Here is a 25,959-nt window from a genome sequence, read left to right as displayed (position 1 = left end):
GTTGTATAACATGATGTTTTGGTGCTTAATTTGTAAAATCATAACTTAATTTGATGTTTAATAGGCTTTTCCTTGATCAGTCCTTATAATCCAAGATATTCACTTATCCAAGCTTCTGCCGGCCCGTTTAGCTTGGATTAGTGAGACTCTACTGTACTTTCTTTTCTTTGCCTGGGCAAGACAGACAAGTATGGTAACCAGGCAAATAGAGGGAGAAAGCATGGAGGTAGTGACAGACTTTATATTTCTAGGCGCGAAGATCACTGCAGATGCAGACTGCAGCCAGGAAATCAGAAGACGTTTACTTCTTGGGAGGGGAGCAATGGCCAACCTCGATAAAATAGTGAAGAACAGAGACATCACATTGGCAACAAAGGTCCGCATAGTCAAGGCAATGGTATTCCCCATAGTAACCTATGGTTGCGAGAGCTGGACCATAAGGAAGGCTGAGCGAAGGAAGATGACGGGCCTGACCTTGAAGAAACTGGGGGCGGTGATAGCCGACAGGGAGCTCTGGCGTGGACTGGTCCATGAGGTCACAAAGAGTTGGAAACAACAATGCAACTGAGAGAGAGAGAGATGGTAACTAGGAACATGAGCTGGGCTTTGCAGGGTAAATGATGTGGCAGTGGTGTGTAGGACTTGCTCCTCCTCCTTCTCCTATGTATCACATGTGTCTGTTTCACCCAGGTAAAGGGAGTTACCAAACAAAACTGGCACCCCTGGCTCCCAAATATGGGAATGTTCACACAGCAGTCCAATGTCTGGGGATCGGACACAGTGTGGATGGTAATCTCTTACAGAATCATAGAATAGTAGAGTTGGAAGAGACCTCATGGGCCATCCAGTCCAACCCCATGCCAAGAAGCAGGAAATCGCATTCTTGCCTCTCACAGACTTTGCAATTAGGGTAATGCCACCAATGTACTATGATATTTGCTCTATACTTACTTACTTACTTAGGCAATCCCTCGTAGGCCGAGGATGATGGTCCTTCGTTTCTGGTGTCTTGGGGGTATATCCGTAGGTGGCTGAAAAGACCTATTCTTGATCTGCATGTTCTCCAGCAATGAGGACATCGGTTTCCAGGTGGAAGGCGGTCCCGGTCAGGGTTGGCTTGATGCACCTTCCTCTTGGCACGTTTGTCCCTTAAGCCCTCCATTCGTGCCTCTTCAAACTCTGCAGCACTGCTGGTCACAGCTGACCTCCAATTAGAGCGCTCAAGGGACAGGGCTTCCCAGTTCTCAGTGTCTATGCCACAGTTTTTAAGGTTGGCTTTAAGCCCATCTTTAAATCTTTTTTCTTGCCCACCAACATTCCGTTTTCCGTTCTTGAGTTCGGAGTAGAGTAACTGCTTTGAGAGACAGTGATCAGGCATTCGGACAATGTGGCCAGTCCAGCGGACTTGATGGCGTAGGAGCATCGCTTCAATGCTGGTGGTCTTTGCTTCTTCCAGCACGCTGGCATTTGTCCGCCTGTCTTCCCAAGAGATTTGCAGGATTTTTCTGAGGCAGCGCTGATGGAAACGCTCCAGGAGTTGAGTGTGAGGTCTGTAGACCGTCCATGTTTCGCAGGCGTATAGCAGGGTTGGGAGGACAATGGCTTTATAAACGAGCACCTTGGTATCTCTACGGATATCCCAATCATTAAACACTCTCTGCTTCATTCGGAAAAATGCTGCACTTGCAGAGCTCAGGCGGTGTTATATTTCAGTGTCAATGTTGACTTTTGTGGAGAGGTGGCCGCCAAGGTAGCGGAAATGGTCGACGTTTTCTAATGTTACACCATTAAGCTGTATTCCTGGCATTGCAGAGGTATAAGCTGGTGCCTGTTGGAAGAGCACTTTGGTTTTCTCGATGTTCAATGAGAGGCCAAGCTTCTCATATGCTTCTGCAAAAGTGTTTAGAGTGGCTTGTAGGTCTTCTTCTGAATGCGCACAGACTATGTTGTCATCGGCATATTGGAGTTCTATAATAGATGTTGTGGTGACCTTGGTTTTGGCTTTTAGTCTGCTGAGATTAAATAGCTTGCCATCTGTCTTATAGATGATTTCCACTCTGGTGGGAAGCTTCCCATCAACAAGGTGAAGTATCATAGCGATGAAGATGTTAAAAAACATAGGGGCAATGACACATCCCTGCTTGACACCTGATTCCACCTTAAATGAGTCACTTTGGGAGCCACTGCTGTCCAAGACTGTTGCCATCATGTCATCATGGAGGAGCCTCAGGATGTTCACAAATTTGTCAGGGCACCTGATTTTTTGGAGGGTGGTCCAGAAAGCGCTGCGATTCACTGTGCCGAATGCCTTTGCAAGGTCAATGAATGCCATGTACAGAGGTTGATTTTGTTCCCTGCATTTTTCTTGGAGCTGTCGAGCAGTGAAGATCATATCCACTGTTCCTCTGGAGGGACGGAAGCCATTCTGGGATCCTGGGAGGGTATCTTCTGAGACAGGGAGAAGGCGGTTTGCAAGGATTCTTGCGAGGATTTTCCCAGCGGAGGTTAGAAGGGAGATACCGCGTTAGTTCCCGCAGTCTGTTCTATCCCCTTTCTTGAAAAGGGTGATGAAGTCTGCTGGGATTTTCTTGGTCATCCACACTTTTTCAATGAGCTGGTGGAGTTGTTGTATCAGCTCAGGTCCACCCTCTTTGAAGATTTCAGCAGGGATCCCATCAGGTCCGCTGGCTTTGTTGTTTTTTTGTTGGCTGATGGCATTTGCTGACTTATTCCAAACTAGGCAGTGCTGCAAGCTCATCCCTGGTTTGTTGTTGTGGGATTTGTGAGAGGGCTTCTTCGGCCACATTGGAGTTGCGATTCAGAAGGTTCTGGCAGTGCTCTTTCCAACATAGTGCAATTGATGTTTTGTCCTTCAGAAGATTGGCTCCATCTGATGAGTGTAGAGGTTGTATGCCATGGTTTCTAGGTCCATAAATGACCTTTGTGGATTTGAAAAATCCCTGAGCATCATGGGAATCTGCAAAGTGTTGGATTTCTTCAGCTTTCTTTGTCCACCAGATGTTCTTAAGTTCTCTGATCCTTCTTTGGACCTCAGCTTTTGCACTAGGATAGATCTTTTTCTTAGCAGCACAGTTGGTGCCTCTCTGCCATGTTTGGAAGGCTTTCCTTTTGTTATCAATTAACTGTTGGATCTCTTTGTCATTATTGTCAAATCAGTCTTGATGTTTCTTAGTTTGATATCCAATTTCTTCGCAGGCTGTGATGATGGAGGTCTTCAGTTTGTTCCAATGTTCCTCAACATTTTCGGGGTGTTCTATGGGTAGATGATCCTTGAGTGTTGTTTGAAGGGCTCGTTTGGAGGGCTCCTGAAGGGCTTGGGTGTTCACTTTGCGCCTTATTTTTCTTCCTCGGAGTCTGCGTTTGGGGACAATCTTGATAGCTATCGTGGATTGGATTAACCTGTGGTCTGTCCAGCAGTCATCAGCACGTGTCATGGCTCTTGTGAGAAGCACATCATGGCGGTCTCTGGCACGTGTAATTACATAGTCCAAGAGGTGCCAGTGTTTTGACCAGGGGTGCTTTCATGATGTCTTGAGCTTGTTTTTCTGGCAGAAGAGCATGCTGGTGATGACAAGGTTGTGTTGTCCACAATTGGTGAGAAGCAAGATGCCATTTGAGTTGCTGTTTCCAACCTCGTCTTTTCCTATGATCCCTGGCCACAGGTCGGAGTCCCATCCGACTCTTGCTTTAAAATCCCCCAGGAGGATGATTTTGTCCTCCTTAGGTTTCTCCGATAGGACGGTATCCAGTTGACAATAAAAAATTTCCTTGATGTCTTAATCAGAATCTAGTGTTGGTGCATAGGCACTTATGATGGTTGCCTGTTGGTTTTTGTCAAGGTTAATTCGGAAGGTTGAGAGTTGTTCGTTAATGCCAATGGGTGCTTCAGTCAGGTGCTTCACCAGGTCATTTCTGATAGCAAAGCCAACTCTGTGTATTCTTCGCTCTTCTTCTGGTAGTCTCTTCCAGAAGGTGTAGCCTCCTTTTCCTTCCTTTAGCTGTCCCTCTCCTGCTGTCCGGGTCTCCTGAAGCGCTGCTATGTCAATGTGAAAGCATTCCAGTTCCCTTGCAATGATAGAAGTCATACGTTTGGGCATTCACTGTAAGTGTTATCCAACAGTGTCTGTACGTTCCATGTTCCAAATACTGGGAGCCAGATTTTGTTCATTTTTGTGGTTTCCTCCTTTCTGTTGAAATTGCCTGCATGCTTGTGGCTTCTCTGTGTAGTCTGAGATGGTGGTTGTTAGAGTGGCCCAGCTTTTCTGTGTTCTCAAATAGTATGCTGTGTCCAGGTTGGTTCACCAAGTGCTCTGCTATGGCTGACTTCTCTGGTTGATGCCTGCCATAGATGAGGATGCCTAGAATCATAGAGTTGGAAGAGACTTTGGACCCTTCCACACAGTTCTATATCCTATATCAAGGCAGAAAATCTCACATTACCTGAGTATGGACTCAGACAACCCAGTTCAAAGCAGATATTGTGGGATTTTCAGCCTTGATATTCTGGGATATAGGGCTGTGTGGAAAGTCCCCAAATCGGCCATTCAGTCCAAACCCCTGCCAAGGAGTAGGAAAAAGATAAGAAAGAATGTGAGAAGAAAACACTTCTAGAACATAGCCATACAGCCCGAAAAGTTCAACTCATTGTTATTGTACACCTGGACTCAAGCAGGCCCAAGCCTCCTTTCTAGTGAGGCCAGTGGTTCTCAACCTGTGGTTCCCCAGATGGCCTTCAACTCCCAGAAATCCTAACACCTGGTAAACTGGCTGTTGAGAGTTGTAGGCCAAAAACACGTGGAGAACCACAGGTTGAGAACCACTGAGGGCCTTTCCACACAGCCATATAACCCAGAATATTAAGGTAGGAAATTCCACATTATCTGAGTGTGGACTCTGGGCCCTTCCACACAGCACTAATATCCCACAATATCAAGGCAGAAAATCTCACATTATCTGAGTGTAGACTCAGATAACCCAGTTCAAAGCAGATACTGTGGGATTTCCTGCCTTGATATTCTGGGTTATATGGCTGTGTAGAAGGACACTAAATTAAGCTATTTTTTCTCAGGAGCCCTAACCATGGGCCCTTCCACACAGCTATGTAACCCAGAATATCAAGTTAGAAAATCCCACAATATCCATTTTGAGCTGGGTTATCTGAGTCCACACTGCCATATATTCCAGTTCATAGCCTTGATATTCTGGGAAATATGGCTGTGTGGAAGGTCCCCGAGAGTCTTCTCCTGAAGCTAGGAAGCCGCCTCCTAAATTCCCGCTTATTCCAGAATCTCGGCCCCTCTCGCGAGAGCCCGCGCCTCCTCTGTAAAGCTGCGAGATCCTCCGCCTCCCTGTTGGGCATGGCCTAGCCGTCGTCTTTTTTCCAAGACTACATTTCCCATGAGAGCGCTGGCATGAATGAACCCCGGCGGCTCATCGGGCGGGAGTGACGCATGCATGCCATGATGCTGCGTCGCGCTTTGGTGACGCGAGGCCGCACGGGCGTGTGCCCTTTGGTTGGAAGGAAGCGAGGAGGAGGGGAAGGGGGGAAGTCTCAGGCGGGCTAGACGGTGACGAGGAGGAGGAGGAGGAGGAGGAGAAGAGAGGAGAAGCGAGGCGCGCGAGCCGGGCGTTCCGTGAGGCCGCGAGGCGGGCTCCCTCGTCACAGAGACGGAGAGATAGAGAGAGTGACAGCACAGAACGCGCGTGAGGGCAAAGAGCCAGAGGCGGGAGCAACGTGAGGGGAGAGCGCGCGCGGGCGCGCGCTTGAGGGGAGGCCTCAGGTTGCGCCGCGCGCTCGAGGGGGAGGGAGGGGGGAGGGGGAAGGGAGGAAAGCGAGGCCCCGAAATGGAGGCCGGAGAGAGCAGCGGCGGAGCAAGAGCAGGAGGCGGCGGCGGTGGCGGAGGAGGAGCAGGAGGAGGAAGCGGTGGTGGTGCTGGTGGCGGGAAGATACGGACGCGGCGGTACCATCTCTCAGCGTCCTCCTCGAAGCCTTACCCCAGGAACAAGCAGGTGAGGCAGTGAGAGGCCCAAGCGTGGAGATCTGAGGGGAAGAAGGAAGCAAGGAAGGCAATCGGGAAAGAGGGAGGCCTGAGGGATCTTTAGGGCCTCAGGAGCAGCCAGGCCACGGAGGAGGAAGAGGAACAAGCTCCCGCGCCTCCTCTTCCGCCTCCTCACATGAGGTACTAAGGTTCCAATGGACGCCTTCGAAGACATAATGGGAACCAGAATATTATAACAATACAGTAGAGTCTCGCTTACCCAACCTTCGCTTAGCCAACGTTCTGTATTATCCAACGCAGTTTGCCTTTTAGTAGTTGGTGTTTTTGTAGTCAAATGTTTTCAATACATTGCGATGTTGTTGGTGCTAAATTTGTAAATATAGTAATTACTACATAACGTTACCGTGTTTTGAACTGCTTTTTCTTTCGATTTGTTATAAAACATTATGTTTTGGTCCTTAAGTTGGAAAATCATAACATAATTTGACGTGTAATAGGCCTTTTCTTAATCCCTTCTTATTATCCAACATTTTCGCTTATCCAACGTTCTGCTAGCCTGTTTATGCTGGCTTAGCGAGACTCTACTGTAATAGTTTATTATTGTGATTAAATAATAATAATGGATGATACCGTGCTATAAGCACTATAAGCTTAATAATAATATTAATGTAATGCAGGCATAGGCAAACTTTGGCCCTCATGTTGTTTTGGACTTCATCCCCCACAATTCCTAACCCCTCGTTGGGACAAAGTTTGCCCGTGCCTGATCTAGCACCATCAGATGTCATTATAAGGTTAATAATAATAATAATAGAGCTGATTGATATAGCACATGCATGGGCAAACTTTGGCCCTCCAGGTGTTTTGGACTCCCAACCCCCACAATTCCTAACCCCTCGTAGGGCCAAAGTTTGCCCGTGCCTGATCTAGTAACGTCAGGTTGCATTATAAGGTTAATCATAGCAGCAGCAGCAGTAGTAATAATAATAATAAAGTATATTCCTATGGTGCCATCAAAATGCAATTTAAGGTTAATCATAGTAATAATAATATTAGGGCTGATTAATACAGCACAGGCATGGGCAAGCTTCAGCCCTCCAGGTGTTTTGGACTTCTAACTCCCACAATTCCTAACACCTGGAGGGCCGAAGTTTGCCTGTGCCTGATCTAGCACCATCACATTGCATTATAAAGTTAATTATAGTGATAATAATAGAGTTTATTCATCTGGTGCCATCAAAATGCATTGTAAAGTTAATCATAGTAATAATAGAGCTAATTGTTATAGCACAGGCACGGGCAAACTTCGGCCCTCCAGGTCTTTTGGACTCCCAACTCCCACAGTTCCTAACAGCACCATCAAATTGCATTTTAAGGTTAATAATAGTAATAATAGAGAGTATTCATATGGCTCCATCAAATTGTATTGTAAGGCTAACAATAGTAGTAGTAATAACTTTGAGTTTGTTTTAATCGTTTTTAACTGGGAAATTTTAAACACTGTTTATATTTAAGCCTGTTTTAATGTTCGTATATTTTAAATCAGTGGTTTCCAACCTATGATCCGTGGACAAACAGTGGTGCCCAAGAACTAAAATAGGGTCCGCAGCCTCACCGTTACTACACCATTGCAACAAGAGCGACTGATCTCGTGAAACTCTTATAGTGCTGAGGCAACAGGGATGTTGGGAGGGGAGAGACTAAACTACCCAGGAAAGGCTCGACAACAAGCCTCCTGACTGCTGCTTCTCCTCCTCCTGAGCGCCCTGGTGCCTTCATTTTTAGGGCTGTTCCTGGGGTTATTTGGGTTCTGATTCAGAAAATTGCATTGGATAGACCACATCAGCTCTAGATTATAGGTTTTCTGTGGGCGAGCAGGTGGCGACTACTGGATGGCATATGTTCTGTATCAGAAACTAGAGCTAATGTGGTCTATCCAATGCCATTTTATGAATCAGCATCCCAAATAACCAAACCCAATCTAAAGTTGACCAAAAACTGATTCGTAACCCTTTTGGTACTAATGTTGGAGAGTGGTCCCTGGTCAAGTGATCCCTGATCAAAAAAAGGTTGGCTACCACTGTTTTAAATGTTTATGATTCGGGGGAGATAAAGCAGGGTATAAATAAATATATATAAATAAATAAATGGGAAATGGTAGCTAAATGTATCTTGATTTACAAATTATAAATTACAACTAAAATTGATAAAAGACCAAAAATACAATCTGTGTTTATTTATGTATGGTGACTGTTGGGGTGCCCTGTAATATAATAGTTTATTAATATAACACCATCAAATTGCATAATAATAATAACACAACCATAATGGTGTATTGATATAGCACCATCAAATGGCATTGTGGTGTTATATATTTTTATGGATTTAATCTGAATTATTTTAATACTAATGATGTTTAATACTGTTTTAATATTTGCATATTTGTATATTTTAAATTGTATTGTAATGCTTTTAATATTGGCTGCTCCTTATGGAGAGAAAAAGCAGGATATAAATAAACATAATAATAATCCCCTATTTTAGCCCCACCACCCTTGAGAATTGAGGGGATTTCTACATTCCCTCTTAGGGAAAGATAAGGAAAAATGTGTTCCTATAACCAGCCTTTTTCTTTTGTGTGGGTTCCTCAGGAGGTATTATTATTATTATTACCATTTGTTTCTTTTTGTTTTGCTCCTATCCCAGGAATTTTAGATGCAAGTGAGGACTGAGATTTACTGTGAGACCAATCTCCTTCCAAATCTTTTTTGGTATATTTTTTGGGGTAAATATCTACTATATGAGATGGGAGAAGCAAACTATGGACTATGATGAATAAACCAATGCTAGCTCTTTGCTTTTGGAAGACTCCCTGTTTAATTGGGGTTTTGTTTTTGTTTTTTTTAAACAACACCCAAAAGCATCAGGTTTAAATAATAATAATTTTAAAAACTTTATACCCCGCTCCATCTCCCGAAGGACTTGGGGTGGCTTACACTAGGACAAGCCTAAAACAGTATTACATCAATAAGAACAGTAACACAATAAAATCGCAATATAATAACACATCTTACAAAAGTTAAAATAAATTAAAACATAGACAGTGATCCCAATCCGTGGTCAAGCACCATGAGCCATGGGCCATTTTAAGGGGGATGGAAATCTGAAAATGCATATTCTTTGGTGACTAGGGATGGGAACAACTAAAGGTAATAAAGTGTATGGAATGGCCAAGGCCTAGTAAAACACATGGACAATCAATTATCAGTTATGAGAAGGCACCTGTGAACATCCAAGTTTTCAGTTCACTTTAACAAGTTCACTTTAGGATTTTATGAGCTGTAGGTAATATTTAAGATTATGAAGTTTCCACCCCTTATTAAAAATAAATACTTTAAACTTGCACTGTAGCCTTGTTAAAGTTTAATGTGTGTATATGTGAAAGTCAGAGAGAGGTAATTTTTATTGTATGGCTAAACTACAAATCACATTTTATTAATTGCAAACTACAGAACAACTGAGGATATGTAGTCAGGAACCAATCATATTGTGTGAGAGATAGTAGTTGAAACATTTGGAAATATGAATATATTAGCAAAATGTGCATATGTGAGAGTTTAAGGCAGTGATTCCCACCAGCCCCCTGGTGGGTGCTGCAGTGATCCAGGGGGGCAGTGATGGCCACAGGTGCATTCGCAATATGCATTAATACATATATCTTTCTGTTTAATTGCTATTAAAATAAAAAAAAATAATTTCCAGGGAGCTCTGAGTAATATTTTTTCTGGAAAGGGGGCAGTAGGACAAATAAGTTTGGGAACCACTGGTTTTATGTACAGTAGATATGTATAATTTAAGGATGCTATATATTTAATCCTCAGGACTTGTGCTTCTCCTTAAGTCGGTTTATGAAATTACTGACATCAACGGTTTTAAACTGCTATGTTCAAGAGCGATTGTTTTTGTTCATTGTATTTGTATTTTGTTCCAAAAATATGAAATGATGTTAAATAATCTTTCATTTTGAAAAGCAGCTTCCTATGATTTAGATATTGATGCAGAAGAGAATTTGTGAAAGTTGAAGTTTGTTGTACAGGAATGTTGGCAACTGGATATTAAAGTTAAAGGCATCCTTGTTAATAGTTCTCTCACTCTAGCATCTGTACTTTGATATACACAGTCAGAATCTAATTTCATCACATATGAGAGACACATACTGTTACATTATTTGGCTTATATTCAGAGCAATTTATGAATTTATGATTTAATCTGAATTATTATGAACACTATTTCTGTCATTACTTCTCACTTTTTCTTCTCAGTACAGTGCTTAAATTGCATGTAAATGCAAGTATTGATCAATTTTATAATTATATTCATCTTAAAAATGTCTATACAGTATTTATTTATTTGAATTTCTGGAGTAATTAGTTTGACATTTGAATCCTATTTATTCTACTACGTTTTGGATGAATAAGTCAGAATGTTGCTTTGTCATGCAAACAAAATTCCATTTTGACCTAATATGTGTGTAGTTGTCATTTAAACCTGATTAGTTAGATTTGTTATTTATCAATTGACTATATTAATCTTGAAAGCCGAAATTCTAAGCCTGTTTTCAGCTTGAATTTAGCATACCTAGTTTTGTGAACAGATTATCTGTATGAGAGAAATGTAAGCAATGTCATGTAGAAATAAAAGAATGCAGAATATTCTCAATAACCCCTCACTATTTTTTTTCCCTCTTGGTAAACTCCAAAAACACTTGTATTTATCTTGGTAAACCCCATGCTATTTGAATGAATTGACACCTTCTGGGGATTTTCTTAATTTTTCAAAGTTTTAAGTTTGATACATATTGCTTTGTGCAAGTAGATCTGTAATGAAACTCACCAGAAGAGCATTATAATGAGGAAGTGTATGATGACATGTGTTAAATTTTCTGGTATATCTTTAAAATCCCCTTTAAGTGTGCCTTGGTTGGCACTGCCCACAACCTTTGCAGCTATGTATGCATGTTTATGGCCTTGGTCGAAGCAGAGTAATGGCTACTAGACTTCTGCCAGAGACCATCCTAAGATGATAAAGAGATTAAAAATCATTCTTACCTCTGTAATAAAGAATGTTTAGACTCTTAATCAAGTTCACCTGGACTGCAGGACTGAAGGGATTGGGACAGCGGCATGTATGACTTTGCCTATAAAACCCCCAGCAAGATGAGAGAGCTTGGTGCAGACTAAGGAGGCTGGCATGGTGCTCCATATTGATGACCTGGGGAATCTCTGCTGTTGGCATCTGGTCCCCAAACAGCAACATGAGGAGGCAGGCCTGCTTTGTAAGACATAGAGCTTTGACACTTAAAGCACATTAGCCTGTTGAAGCAATAGAGCTATAAAATCTCTTCCACTGATGTGGTCATTGCTTCAAATCTCAAAAAAGCTCTTTGCCTTTAACAAAATAATTTGGCAAATACAAAATATCCTAATTTTCTTCCAATAGTATTATAGAATTGTTACATGATTGCCAGGAAAAGATGATCGAGAAATAATGATCAGCCAAATCTAAGTTGCTGCTTTTTAATTTATTTATGCAATAACTCTGTAGGCTAATGTTTAGTTTAGTTGAAAATAAGAATTAAATTTTGGAGCATTAAATATAATGTCCAATATCTGAATCCTTTTAACAACATTATACATTAATAGCAGCAGATGAACTGTCAATTTAAAATACAGCATGCTAAAAATAACTAAATGCAGATTGGGATAAATGCATCTGGTGTTCTGGTTTTAAAGATCAAAAATCCACTAATTAGTGTACAACTTGAGCATTACTAAACTGTGGAGGAGACATGATTGGACAACAGATGCTTATTATGTGTTAAGTGTGGCATTGCCCTGCTGTCAAAATTGAATATCCATTACTAGCAATTCCTGGGACTCTTAAGTATTTTGTATTTCAATCCCCCCCACCAGATTTTGCTTTATAGGTATATAATGAGATATCATGAAGATAGTATCCAAGTCTTAACATGAAATGCATTTATGTATATTCTTAAACACAGAGCCTGGAAGTAATTTCATACAATATTTTTTAAAAAATATGTATGAAAAAGGTTTATGTAAACGGAACCATCAGAAAACTTGTCAATATCCCAGCCACCCATGTAGATAGAATTGGATTATGAAGTATAGTATTTTAGAATCCCGGATAAGTAGTGATGCTCAACATGCAGTAGTTTTTAAAGAAGTAATCATATTAGTCTCTTGAAACATAAAAAGGAAGAAATGAGGAGGAGAAAAAATGTGGCAACACTGGTTTTTGTCAGTTTTGACAGATATTCCAATTGTAACTGTTGTTGGACAGGGGTATCGGCTATATGATTCAGACAGTGGTAACCCCAGGGCTAGACTGTTGCAATAACTGCTGTGTGGTGCTGCTTGTTATGCTGATTTAGAAACTTGTGGCTGGAGCAGCCTACTGTTTGCATAGCATCTCTGTTGAAAAAAAATCCACAGGTTGCATACCTGCCAGGTTTAAGATTTTGTTGTTAATTTGTAAAGTCCATACCAATTTGTGATCTGATTACTTGAGAAACCACCTTCTCCTTTATTGAGTCTTTGATGTTTTGTGAAGAGGCACTACTGTCAGTACAATGTGTTCCCTGGCATTTGGAGTTTGGAGCATTACATTTAGTGTAATTGTGATTCTTGGTGGCATCAATGTGAGTATAGTATTAGGATTGAGGGAAGTCATAGTCCCATTATATTCTGTTTTGGTCAGACCTCATCTGGAATACTGTGTCCAGTTTTGTGTACCACAGTTCAACAAGAAGATTGACAAGCTGGAAAATGTCCAGAGAAGGGTGACCAAAATGATCAAAGTTTTGGAAACCAAGTCCTATGAGGGACAACTTAGGGAGCTTGAAGCTTGGAGAAAAGAAGACTGAGAGGGGACATGATAGCCATGTTTAAATATTTTGAAGGATGTCACATTGAAGAGGGGGCAAGCTTGTTTTCTGCTGCTCTAAGAGTAGGACATGGAGCAATTGCAGGGAAAAAAGATTCCACCTGAGCATTAGGAAGAGCTTTCTGACTGAGAGGGCCCTTCCACACAGCTATATAACCCAGAATATCAAGGCAGATAATCCACAATATCTGCTTTGAATTGGGTTGTCTGAGTCCCCACTACCATATAACCCAGTTCAAAGCTGATAACGTGGGATTTGATACAGCTGTGTGGAAGGGGACTAAGAGCTGTTTGGCAGTGGGATATACTGCCTCGGAGCATGGTGGATTCTCCATCTTTTGAGGTTTTTAAGCAGAGGCTGGATGGCGTCTGTTGAGGGTGCTTTGATTCTGTGCAGGGGGGTGGACTGAATGGCCCCTGTGGTCTCTGTCAACTATGATTCTACTTCCTATGTGGGTTGTTTGTCCCTTAGAATTCAATGTGCTCCAACTGTTCTTAATATTAGACACGTTAAAATCCAACTTGATGTCTATTTATTTTACTGATCACATGAAGATTGTATATTGTGTTTATTGTTTGCATTTTATTGATGTACTCTTAATGGTATAAATATAATTCCAAATAAATAAATACTGTAAAGCACAAACTAATACTTTCACACAGTATTCCATCTAAAAGCAGATTTGATCCCAAAGAGCCACAAGGAGAGGCTGGTAAGAAATAAAATCATCATCATCATCATTATAGCAGGCTGAGGCCTACAACAGCATTCCAGCCCAGGGCTATTTAGCTGTCAGCCTGCTTTTTATTGTGCTTTGTTTAGAATAGAGGTGGACAACTGTTGCATGTTCGTATGGTCAATTTTCTCCACCTGGGATCCTCAGATGTTGCATGGTAGTGCAGATGTAGTGAACTGCAATTTTCAGGAACTTTCAGGACAACAAATTAACCCTTTTCTATTGATCAGGAAAAATATGGTCTGGGAATCTGGAAGCGTCAGAGAGAACAAAAACAGTCTTGAGGTCAGCACTTTATCCTGTTCAGAAATGATATTAGCAAAATGTTGTGTGACACTGTCAAGAATAACAGATTTATTATAGCAATAACTATCATGAAGACACAGCTTGTTTCCTTCAGTGCATGTAGTGCACTGGGGTTTCAATGATGAGAAAGTGAATAGAAATGCAGAACTGTTAGCAGTATTAATGACGTGTACAAAGATAGCTGGGATTAAATACTATGATACAAATCTGCTACTTGATACAGACCTCTAGGGATAATGCTAGAACTTCCGAGTAAAGTAGTTTCTCCCTCAAATGGTAAATAAGGAGGATTCTTCTGATTTTGCGTAATGTAGTGTATATTATCATTTATTGTATTGTTCAATGTGTTATGATTTGTTGTTCTATTTATATTCTGTTATATTGTATTGTTCTGGGCATGGCCCCATGTAAGCCACCCCAAGTCCCTGTTGGGGAGATGGTGGCGGGGTATAAATAAAGTTTATTATTATTATTATTATTATTATTATTATTATTATTATTATTATTCTGGTTTTCAAAGGATAAATGTGTGCTCTGTAGCAATTGAAACCTCAGAGAGTACACTGAGAACTTATTAAATATCATGGGGTTTTTTTTTCACTGCTCCTTTTCTTGTCAGAAAGTATTTTTCACTTTTGGTAGCATTCTCACGTTATGTTTCACATGAACACTTTCTTTTTTTCAAAAATAAACTACCTGCTTATAACTGTTTTGTTCAAAAGTGATCATGCTTCCCTTCGTATGTTTTGATTTTTTTTTAAAACTTATGTCAGTTCTTGCTGGCACAGATAATTAAAGCTGCAGTTGAACAGCTGGAGGACTACATTTCAATTCCTGGTTTATCTAGCTAACAGCTTTTCAAAGAGCACAGGCCTGTTTAAATTCATTAAACATATTTGAACTTATTTTGTGTAGATTAGAGTCAGAATGTGTTTTTATGAATAGATTTAGCAAGTAACCTACTTTTTCAGTTTGAAAAAAGTTCCTTATTGTTGCTTTCCTCCTCCCCAAAGAGGCTTAAGTACAGCAGTGCATGGATTATAATATTCTGTCACATGGTCATCTGTTGCCAGCAAAGTACCTATACTGGATTGTCATCCAGAATTTCCTGCATGACACATATGCAAGCTATTAAGTGTATCACTGTGCAAATACAGATTTGTAATCTGTCTTACTTAGATCAGCAATGAAAAATGTGCAGCCTGTAGGCAACAGCTTTTAGCTCCTCCCCCTCTCAACATTTACAAAATAAAGTCCCACTTTCATGCAAAAAGCATGTCTGAAAGGGGCTAGTCTCAACTCTTGTGGGCCTTGAGGAGCAGCAGATCAGTGAAAAAAACAACATCCTAAACCAGCAGAAGGACTAATAAGTGCTGTTTTAGTATACAGTGTCCCCTCACTTTTCGCGGGGGTTAGGTTCCAGGCCTGCCCGCGAAAAGTGGAAAACCGTGAAATAGCGGCACTATATTTCAATAAATATAGCCTCCCTTCCTCCCTTCCTCTTTTTTTCTTTAAACGTACTGTTCTGTATTCCTTGTTGTTCCTGAGGCGACGAGGTGCAGGCAGGGCCTACTGGCGCTGCCTGCAGGCGGCTGAGGAGGAAGCTCAGGCCGGGTCACGTGCCTCAAACTGGGCCCTTTTGTGCCTGCAAGGGGAGGGCGGGCCTGGTGGAAAAATCCGCGATACAGCGAATCTGAGGTACCCGAACCGCGGATTAGCGAGGGAGCACTGTACTACATGGATATAGGACAACATTTACACCTTATTGCAGTTGCCTAAAGCTAACATGTTGAGTATTAAGTGTGAATAACTAAATATTTACAAATCAACAGTCTTTTTGTACAGATTGTAGCTGTGTTAAGTATTGCAGTCTAAATCCAATTTTGTCCCATATATTTCAGACCATATTGAATCTACAGTGAATTGTAAGTCAAGACCTACAGAAAACTCACTGATTCAATGAGTCCTGCTCTGGTTGGGATCAGTAACTTGATTTAGGCCAACTTGTGAATACGATGAATTCCCTGTTGTTCTCCAAGAAGTTTTGTAGTTTCACAACTTGTGTGCCTAGCTATAGAGACAGTAAATGACACTTGTGGGCTTCAGAGCCAGCATATTATGCTAGGAGTTTTTCTGTTGTAAATAGGAAGGTTTTAAAAAACAGATAAACAAACCTTAGATGTAGTAGGGATTGGATCAAAAGTTCTAACTGTCTGAATTGGACTGCATGAATAACTAATACATACACTACATTTTCCTGAGATTAGTATAATATTTTTTAAATCAACTTTCCATTTAAGTCAGTGAGATTTTAATACATACCGATAAGTCCAGTGGTGTCAATGCTGTCAACCAAAGCGAGAGAGAGATAATACAGGCAGTCCCAAAGTTTGAACAAGATAGGTTCTGGAGGTTTGTTCTTAAGCTGAATTTGTATGTAAGTCAGAACAGGTACATTTTTACCTGTTGAGCACCTTAAGGGAGAAGGGTGGAATATAAATAAAGTGTATTATTATTATTATTATTATTATTATTATTATTATTATTAAAGTGTAACTCCTACCAAATAAATATATTAGTTTTCGATAGTATAGGGAAAGGTGAACACCTCTGTAGTTTTGTTTTGCTGTTTGTGCCCTCGTTCAGAAGATTTCACCTGTCTGTCTGTCCTTGTGACAATTGAATTTTGAAAAATTTGGCTTGTTGTGGAAACAAGGATTGATGATAAAGCTTCAGTGGAGACACCTTTTCCCCATGATAACTCTTCCAAGAGTGAATTTACCTTCCTAGGGATAGATTTATCTCATTTCCTATTGTCTTAGCCCTGTTCTCATTTGTAAGTGTGATGTTTGTAACTAGGGGACTACATGTATTGGAGACTGTAGAAACCATTGTACATGACAGAAAATTGTTAGCAGTAAGACCTTCTGAGCAAAATGGGACATATCCACGTTTACCAAATCTACTACAATTAATGATTTGTTTATGGGAGAATCTCTGGTCTGTTTTACATTACACAATTATAGTAACAATTATAATAAAGTTGTAAGGCCCTATGGGAGATAATTCCTAATGCCTCACAAAGATACAAATCCTAAGGTTCTCTAGGTTGCAGCATGGCAATTAAATGCTATATTTGTGTAGTATCTATCAAAATACTGCAATTGTATGGCACAGAGAAGAGTTTGTAAACCTCTGCTCTAGACTGTCTTTAAGAGACTGCATGATTAGATGATGAGAAATTAGTAATATGTTGGAAGCATGTATTGAACTCTGCTCCATATGGTTTCAAAATAAAGCTTGAAATGGTATTGATCTTGTACCGTGCATTTGGTAGTCTAAATCAGGGTGACAAGTCTAGGTGCCAGTTTTCTGCTTGAGATTCTCCAGAAGCCTCAGGGACTACAGAAAAGGGGGGGGGGGGAATGAATGTTGTCAAAATAACATTTTTGATTTTAAAGTATTGTTATTTTTAATGTTAAAACAGGGCAAGTAGCCCATGTGGCCTATTTAAAAGACTAATCAACTGCCTCACAGGCTTCCAAGCAAAGGTTCCCAATCTCTCTCCCACCCTCCCCCCCAAGTGTCACGTTAGGCCAGGGGTCCCCAAACTAAGGCCCGGGGGCCGGATGCGGCCCTCCAAGGTCATTTACCTGGCCCCCGCCCTCATTTATAATATAATATTTTATATCAGTTTTAATAATATAATATATTGTATATACATATGATATTGATAATAATATCATTTTATACATTATAATACTAATAATAATACGATATAATATTAATTATCTATATATATATAAAAGAGTGATGGCATCACGGCAGCAGACAAAACAACAAAAGTAAACACCTCACAACCTCAAAAATTGACAGCACAACCCCACATCCATGCCTCTAGGTTGATACAACAAAAAGAAAAGAAAAATAAAGCCCTAATTAGAGGGAGAGGAATAATTGTTTTTATCCAGTTGCTGCCAGTTAGAGGGCTAAGCTCCGCTCACTTGGTCTCCTAGCAACCCACTCAGCCCAGGGGACCCTTTACCTTAACTACCACCAATTCCTCAGTACTTTATTTCCCATACCACATACTTCGCCACAGCAACGCGTGGCCGGGCACAGCTAGTATGTTATATATTACATATATTACAGTATAGTGGTATAGTTCAATATAGTAATATATAATGCTAATATTGTGCTATGCTAATAATATAATATATTGTATGTACATACAGCTGCTCTGAGTTCCCTTCGGGGTGAGAAGGGTGGGATATAAATGTAGTAAATAAATGTAGTAAATGAATAAATAAATAACTTTGGACTTAGGCTCACCCAAAGTCTGAAATGACTTGAAGACACACAACAACAACAACAACAACAATCCTAATTAACCTGACTATCTCATTGGCAAGAAACAGGCCCACACTTCCTATTGAAATCCTGATAGGTTTATGTTGGTTAAAATTATTTTCATTTTTAAATATTGTATTGGTCTTTCATTGTTATTGTTGTTTTGCACTACAAATAAGATATGTGCAGTGTCCATAAGAATTTGTTCGTTTTTTTTTTTTCAAATGATAATTCGGCCCCTCAACAGTCTGAAGGATTGTGGACCGGCCCTCTGCCTTAAAAGTTTGAGGACCCCTGCATTAGGCTCTAAAACCGCCCTTGAGGGCTATGTGCTGCATTGGGGGGGGGGCATTCTTTCCCTACAGGTGGTCTAAATTTATCACTTGAGAATCATCTGAATGGCTATGGCTTTATATTACAATTTTTACGTCTATGTTTGGAACTTTTTCAGTAGTAAGGTATAGCAGCGAACGTATTTTATTAAACTCAGTTTTAATAATGCTCAGATTGTTTACTGACAAGTTTTGAGATGTTGCTTTAATTTATTAAATAAAATGTTTTTTGTGCAGGGTTAGTATGTTAAAATATTTCTCATGGTATATGAGAGTGTGTCTGCAAATTGCTTCCATGACAGAATATTATGTACTAAGATCAATGTTAATACTCCTGAAAGGAGCACAGACATGACCTAAAATTAGAGGGCCTCAAAAATTCCAAACCTAAGCATTGCAGTTAACCTGAAAATGTTTTTTGAATCTAAGAAATTTGAAGGTGTAATTTGTTGTGTGCCTTGAAGTTATTTCTGACGTATGGTGAATTTATGTTGAACCTATTACAGTAGAGTCTCACTTATCCAAGCTAAACGGGCCGGCAGAAGCTTGGATAAGCGAATAACTTGGATAATAAGGAGGGATTAAGGAAAAGCCTATTAAACATCAAATTAGGTTATGATTTTACAAATTAAGCACCAAAACATCATGTTATACAACAAATTGGACAGAAAAGGTAGTTCAATATGCAGTAATGTTATGATGTAATTACTGTATTTACGAATTTAGCACCAAAATATCATGATATATTGAAAACATTGACTACAAAAATGGCTTGGATTATCCAGAGGCTTGGATAAGCGAGGCTTGGATTAGTGAGACTCTACTGTAATGCTTTTTTTGCGGGGAGAGGGGATTGGTGAAATTTGTTCAGAGGGGTTTTGCCCCTGCCTTGCTCTGAGACCGAGAGAGTATGATTTACCTAAGGTCAGCCAATGGGTTTCTACATCTGAGAGGGGATTCAAGCTCTGATTTCCCAATGTCCTAGTCTGAAACTCAGACCTCGATACTGTGCTGGCTCTGAAGCACCTATCACTTCGGACATTGAAGATTTTATTTTATTTAAAAAATTACTTATGAGAAGTTCTTTTATGCAATAGATTTAAATAAACTTGCATACTGTACAGTGTGTTTGAGTATTTTTTGCTAGTCTATGCAATATTGATTTGTTTAAAGAAAATATTGGCTTTGAGCTAGATGTTGCATTATTTCTGCAGTTATGTGCAGTATAGCATGCTTCTCATTGTATTCTCCAGTTACCTTTTTAATCATAAATTTAATACCAGACATATAATTTTATTTGCTGTGTGATTATCTGCATCAGTTCCTCCCATCCCTGCCTGTCATTACATCAATATTTCTGGTCCTTAAGAGACAGAACTGAGTTACTATAAGCCTGCTGCCCTCTCATTGATCTCAAATAACATCTTTCTTGTTGATCTCTTTAGCAATTGTTCTTTCTCTTTTAATGAACCTCACATATTTTTTAACAAAGAGAAATATTCTAATTCTCATGCTTACAACAATTAAAGCATTGGAAGGGAAAATTTGTCATGTCTCGGGCAAACAAAAATGTGCTATTAGTCTACCACTTTTCCTCCTTAGGATTATAAGATACCTCACTCACATTTTATATCAACTTGATGTTAACTTAATTTAGATAGCATAAAGAACACTATTGCAGGCTATTTGGTGTAATTCTGAAAAGGTTAACTGAGTACTGGAAAGAAATGGAATTGCATGGAACACTATGGGAAAGTGATTCCTGCAAAAGCAGGCTTTCTATTCTTAAATTAGAATGATTTAAATCTGTTTTCCAAGGCTTATGGCAACAAGCCTTGCTTGTATCATCTGATACTTTAATTAGGCATAACATGGAATATAGGAAACTTTGCCATCAGTGTAGTTTCAAGTTGTAATTAGTAAAGTCCAGAGTTTAATATTATGTCTATGGGATTTTGCTTGTAATGTTTTAGGTATATAATCCATGATTTCATTTGCTCCATTATGATGATATCCTTATTGCTAGATGGTGCCAGGCATTTAAATCTGGGTCAGTTCTTGAATTCTTCCAGTTTGCAGACATGACCTGGAGAATAAACTGCAGCCCAGCTCAAGAATAATGAAGCTAACAATCCCTAGTACTTTTAATAATTAGCTACATTTTTGCTGGAGGTTGAACTAAAATAATGTAATATATTACAGGTTTCAAAATTTGGATCCGATTTCAAAACAGTATATTTCACAATAGCAGTATGTTACAATTACACAAAATGTTACAAAGAGTTTAACAAGTTATCAAGTTTTACTAACCATTTTGAGCCAGAAAACTAAAAAATAAGTTATCAAATTGAGATTATCTCATTAGGCCTTAGTTGCAGGGTCTTACTGATGACAGAGGCTGTTTGTGTGTTGGAAGAGACATCTAGCCCTAATCTTTTGAAACTATGCCACACCCTTTCAAGCAGTAAAAGGGGTCATTCCTAGGCGGTTCATGGTTGCAGAAATATAGCCATTTCAAACTAGGTCCATCTTTTTGAAAGACCCTGTAATTTACCTCTTGATACAATATAGAAAGTTGAATTTGTATATAAGTTGGAACAGGTGCATTTTTAATAAATCAAGAGCGGGTTATGGAGCCAAAAATATGGATTTTGATAAGACCCATGGATTTTGATAAGTCAGGGGTAATTCTGGTGAGAGGGAAGTATCAGCACCACCTCAGAGGCTCAGCCCGTGAGTAAATTGTGCCTGTCTCCTAAGACCATGCTCTCTTCTATCTGTATGCGTTTGCTTTTTCCCTCTCACACACAGGCACAGGCACATAAATAGATATATATACACATCTGTCTACTAGAAGCTGCTTCCAACACGAGACAGGCAAATGTGCAGTGTCCAGCTTGTAGTGAAAGGTGGGAGTGGATAGAGCCTGGGGATGACGGTGGGGGGAAATGAGGTGCAAATATGGGACTTAAAGAAAAGAGGAAGAAGAGCCTCAAGATGAGGAGCCACAGCTTCCAGTGTCTGAGGTGTTTTGGGGAATTCTGAAGGTTGCACCAGTAGCAGTCAGATTGGTCTCATCCCCTAGTAACAACACTCTGCTCAGGCATTCAAAAGGCCATAAGTGGCACCAGAGCAGAGAGAGTATTAAATTGACCCATGAATAAGTTTATCTAGTTTTTTGGGAGGATTTTTTGTCAAACTTCCCTTGACTTGCACAAAAGCACACATGGTACAGTTAAGTAGCTAAATAGGAGTTAAGATGATTAAAATTGACCAGTATTTGATGAATTTTAAAAGAATTCTCAATTACTGGGGATAGTAGCACTTAAATAGGATGTTTTGTCTTACAAGCAATATTCTCAGGTCTAAATCCAGTTATTAGAACATTTTTATGGGTTTCATTAATTCCATGGATCTTCTTCTAAATATTGTTTCTGTTTCCCAATAAAATGCTGAAAGTAGCAGATTACATTACAAGAAATGCAACATTTATTTACAACTGTTTTCCTTTCCAAAACTTCTAAATGCAAAATATTTAAACTTACCAATGCAAATGAAACTACTGCATGAGTTGAACAATCCTGCAAGTAAAATAGATTTTAGTGCTTTTCGTGGGAGAGTAATACTGTTTTTCCTTTTCCTGTATGCCTCAGCTGTGCCCTCTTTATTATTTGTCTCCCCTTCCTGGAAGTACATTAGTAAGAGTCAGCAAATTTTCACTGGCTTTGATGGTCAGCCAACATTTTGTGCTTGCCAGAACCCTGCTGTCCCCAGAGCGATGAAGACTTTTGCTTGACCTGATGCTGTGCCTCTGAAACATAGAGCAAGGTTAAGGATAATCCCATGTTCCTGCTGGTAGGGAGAATAGTAGGAGAGCTATGCTATGTGGGAGTGCAATGCAAAAAATAAGAAACACCATGTCACTCTTGGTTTGGATCATGTTTTGGCACTATGCTTTTAAGGCTTTCCAAGTGCCTCAGACACAGTGCAGCAAAACATAATCCCAGGCTTTCTCCCTGTTAGGCCCCAGTAGAGAGAAAAAAGGGTATTCTTTACAGTTGAACTGGGCTTTGGAGGAGACACTTATCTATGAGAAACATTCTTGCCCTCCATCTCCAAGGTGGAGAGGAAGCTGTAGGCCTGTTTCCACTTATGAGAGAGCAGGATGGTGAATTAAATTGTAAGCCTCCGCACATTATGACTATTTATGTGCTAAATAACCACACAGAGAACCATTATGAATTAGTGTTGCACATCCAGAGTGAAAACAGCCATTTTAAACATTAATATAATTGGAACAGAAGTTGTAACAGACTTATCAGCAAAAGGTTTTTACTAAATGAATCTTGAGGTTTACTGTATGCTACTTGACACCACGGTAAATAGCTGCCAAGTAATCCTTGCCTCTGATACATGGAGGGAGCATTTTAGCTTAGTAAATTGGATCTTGTAATGCTTTCTCTGTATAATTTAAAATAATGTATTATTTATTTAAAACAGGGAATTATAAATATTGTGAAGGAATCGGTGAAAAGTATTGTTCCAACTTGGCTTCAGAGATACTTCAGGCAAAATGAAGAGACTTCCCCGGGTGAACAGAGAAGCTTGGAGGAAAATGTAAACTATCATCCCGCCTTTGCAGATGATGTTGCTCATAATACCCTTGAAATTGATGGACGAATCACTCCTGAACCAGCAGGGATTACTTTAGAAGGTATGTTTTAGAGTCTCTCAATTCTTCCAGCTGTATTTTTTTATCATAAGAGCAGTAGACAGTAGCATCACTAGTGTCCTCGCCGCAACAACCTTCCTTCCCTCAAACCCTCCAGTCTGGATGTTCCCTGATTCAACTAATGCCAGAGGGATGAAATTTAGGGAAAGGAAAGTAACTCACTCTACTGTTATGCAGTTAAGCCTCCAGAGCCAATGTCATTGTATAGCTTTTTCATGTTGCATTGTTTTAGATTTTAATTCATTTTCCTAATCAGAAAAAGTTCTGTAATGCTAAATTAAAAAACCAAAATTAAATGACATACTTTGTATTCCTATCAGCCAATGTATTGTTTCAAATTGAACAGAAAACGTGAATTTGTAATCTGTTGCATTAATGGGTGGCATGTGTTATCTCCCAGTGTCTGGACTAGAGTACCATTAGGATTATTAGAAAAAGAAAATGTTAGCCATACACTTCTGTTTTCCACTGCTCTTTGATAAAAAGGTACCAGATAACAGATCTTTTCAGAGCATTTTTAAAAAGTTGCACATTAGCAACTAAAGAATGTGTTTGAGCTCTCTTTTCCAGCCGGGCTGTGGCGCAGGCTGGAAAGCAAGCCAGCTGCAACAAATCACTCTGACCAAGAGGTCATGAGTTCGAGGCCAGCCCATGCCTGCGTCTTGTCTCTCTCTCTGTTTGTGTTATGGCATTGAATGTTTGCCTTTATGTGTGTAATGTTATCCGCCCTGAGTTCCCTTGGGGTGAGAAGGGCGGAATATAAATGCTGTAAATAAATAAATTATGAGTCAGTCTGTAACTGTATTTGATGTATTACTCTCATTATATTTACATTAACATATCATTTAATAATATTCTCATTCAGTTTTATAAAACTGTTTGAATATTGGTATATATAAGTATTGCAAAATCCATCTTTAAAAACATTAACAATTCATATGCAATTAGCAATGATACTCTTTGTGTTGTAGCAATGCACTTGAGATAAATATACCGTATTTACTCGAATCTAGTGCGCCATCGACTCTAATATGCACCTCAATTTTCAAGACCCCAAAACCCAAAAAAGGATTTACTGTTAAATGTAATGCGCAGCTGAGAGAAACCTTTTTAGCCAATGTTATTGCTGCTAAAAATACCACCATGAAAGATAGAAATCACAATGAAGCCTTTTTCAGTGGTTCAAGTTTTCAGTGCCAGGTTGAAATCTCATGTGGGAGGCTTAAGAACCATTAGTGGAGTCTGTCCAGTTAATCCTCAAAGAAACTTTTAACATGAGGAATGGACAGAGAGAGAAAGAGAATAGAAAGATGGTTCAAGAAAGAAGGGGGCAAAGAAACCTTTAAAAAAGACAGAAAGAGAAAGAGAGAATATAATGAAGGCACAGGAAAGAAAAGACAGAGAGAAGAAAGGGTGGAAGGGAGAGAGAAAGAATGAAAGGAGCTCTGTGTCAGCAGAGCCAAGGCTGGCTTCACTGAAGGGAAGGCCCTGGGGAGTCCTGGCGAAAGAGGCCGCCTTGGCCTTCTCCTCCTCTTCGGCTTCAGGGTCTGCAGATGGTGAGGCAGTGGCCCTGGCAAACCAAGGAGGAAGATGCAAAGGCAGCTGTGGTGCCTTCACTGGTTTTTTGCCTTTAGGTGTGAAAAACTGGTGTGATTTAGTTGTGATTCTAATGCGGCATCGAATATAATGTGCACCCCAATTTTGGTTAAATCATTTAACCAAAAGAGGTGTGCATTAGAATTGTATAAATATGGTAGATAAGTATTCTCAGATATGATAAGCAGAACCTTATACTTATTTGGTACAAGGCAAATTTAGCTTATCTGTCTTTTACAATTGAAGCTTGACAAGAGAAGTACTGTTGACAGGAAATTGCTCCTTATTACTCTGTACAGTTATTTGGTACTTAGAGAGTGCTGATTGTGTTTCCTTCTTCCTCTTCAGAGCCTACAACAAGTAGATCCAGTTTAAAGTTCACAGATATTTTAACAAGACCCTCTCTTCATCGTGGTCATCTTAATTGTAGCATCTTAGATTCCCCGCCACCATTTTGTCAACCCTCCACGTCATCTGCATTTCCAATTAGTAATTCTGGACTTTCGCTTGGAAAAGAAATGAAAGATTCTACCTCTCAGCATGATGATGATAACATCTCAACTACTAGTGGCTTCTCTTCAAGGGCATCTGATAAAGGTAATAATAATATCATCCAAAATTTGGATTTAATTTGGCTTTAATTTTTTAAAAGAATAATACAACTAAAATATATAATAACTGAATTAAACTATTTCTAATGTTAATGACAGTTTAAGTCTGTGATTTTCACCTAGTTGTGCTTGGGGTGTGGGGAAGGTCAGCATAACTGTGTAAGTCCAAGAAAGAAAGAATTAGGGAATACAAGTCTGTACATAGCTATTAGCCATGATACCTAAGTGGAACTGCAGTGAGGCAGAAGAGTCAGGTAGGGAAAATTCTGAACTGCCATTTAGAACCATTGCCAAGGTGATTGTGAGGAG

At 39.8% G+C, this 25,959-nt stretch overlaps 1 protein-coding gene across 4 annotated transcripts in view; it reads left to right on the top strand.

The window, feature by feature from the left end:
* The first annotated feature begins 5,476 nt into the window (after positions 1-5,476).
* nup153 (nucleoporin 153) overlaps positions 5,477-25,959 on the top strand; it is a 46,940-nt gene continuing 26,457 nt past the window's right edge. For 2 of the 4 annotated variants that reach the window (XM_008108823.3, XM_016992937.2), the window contains exons 1-3: positions 5,479-6,030; positions 23,212-23,425; positions 25,388-25,636. In XM_008108823.3, the coding sequence (XP_008107030.2) occupies positions 5,866-6,030; positions 23,212-23,425; positions 25,388-25,636 (628 nt within the window). In that variant the 5' untranslated portion in view covers positions 5,479-5,865. Of the gene's footprint in view, positions 6,031-23,211; positions 23,426-25,387; positions 25,637-25,959 lie in introns of all 4 variants that reach the window. The other 2 variants (XM_062979359.1, XM_062979360.1) reach the window with 2 other exon arrangements.

The sequence above is a fragment of the Anolis carolinensis genome, chromosome 4 (assembly GCF_035594765.1).
Source record: "Anolis carolinensis isolate JA03-04 chromosome 4, rAnoCar3.1.pri, whole genome shotgun sequence".
Taxonomy (NCBI): Eukaryota; Metazoa; Chordata; class Lepidosauria; order Squamata; family Dactyloidae; genus Anolis; species Anolis carolinensis.
This window is presented reverse-complemented; position numbering and strand designations above follow the sequence as displayed.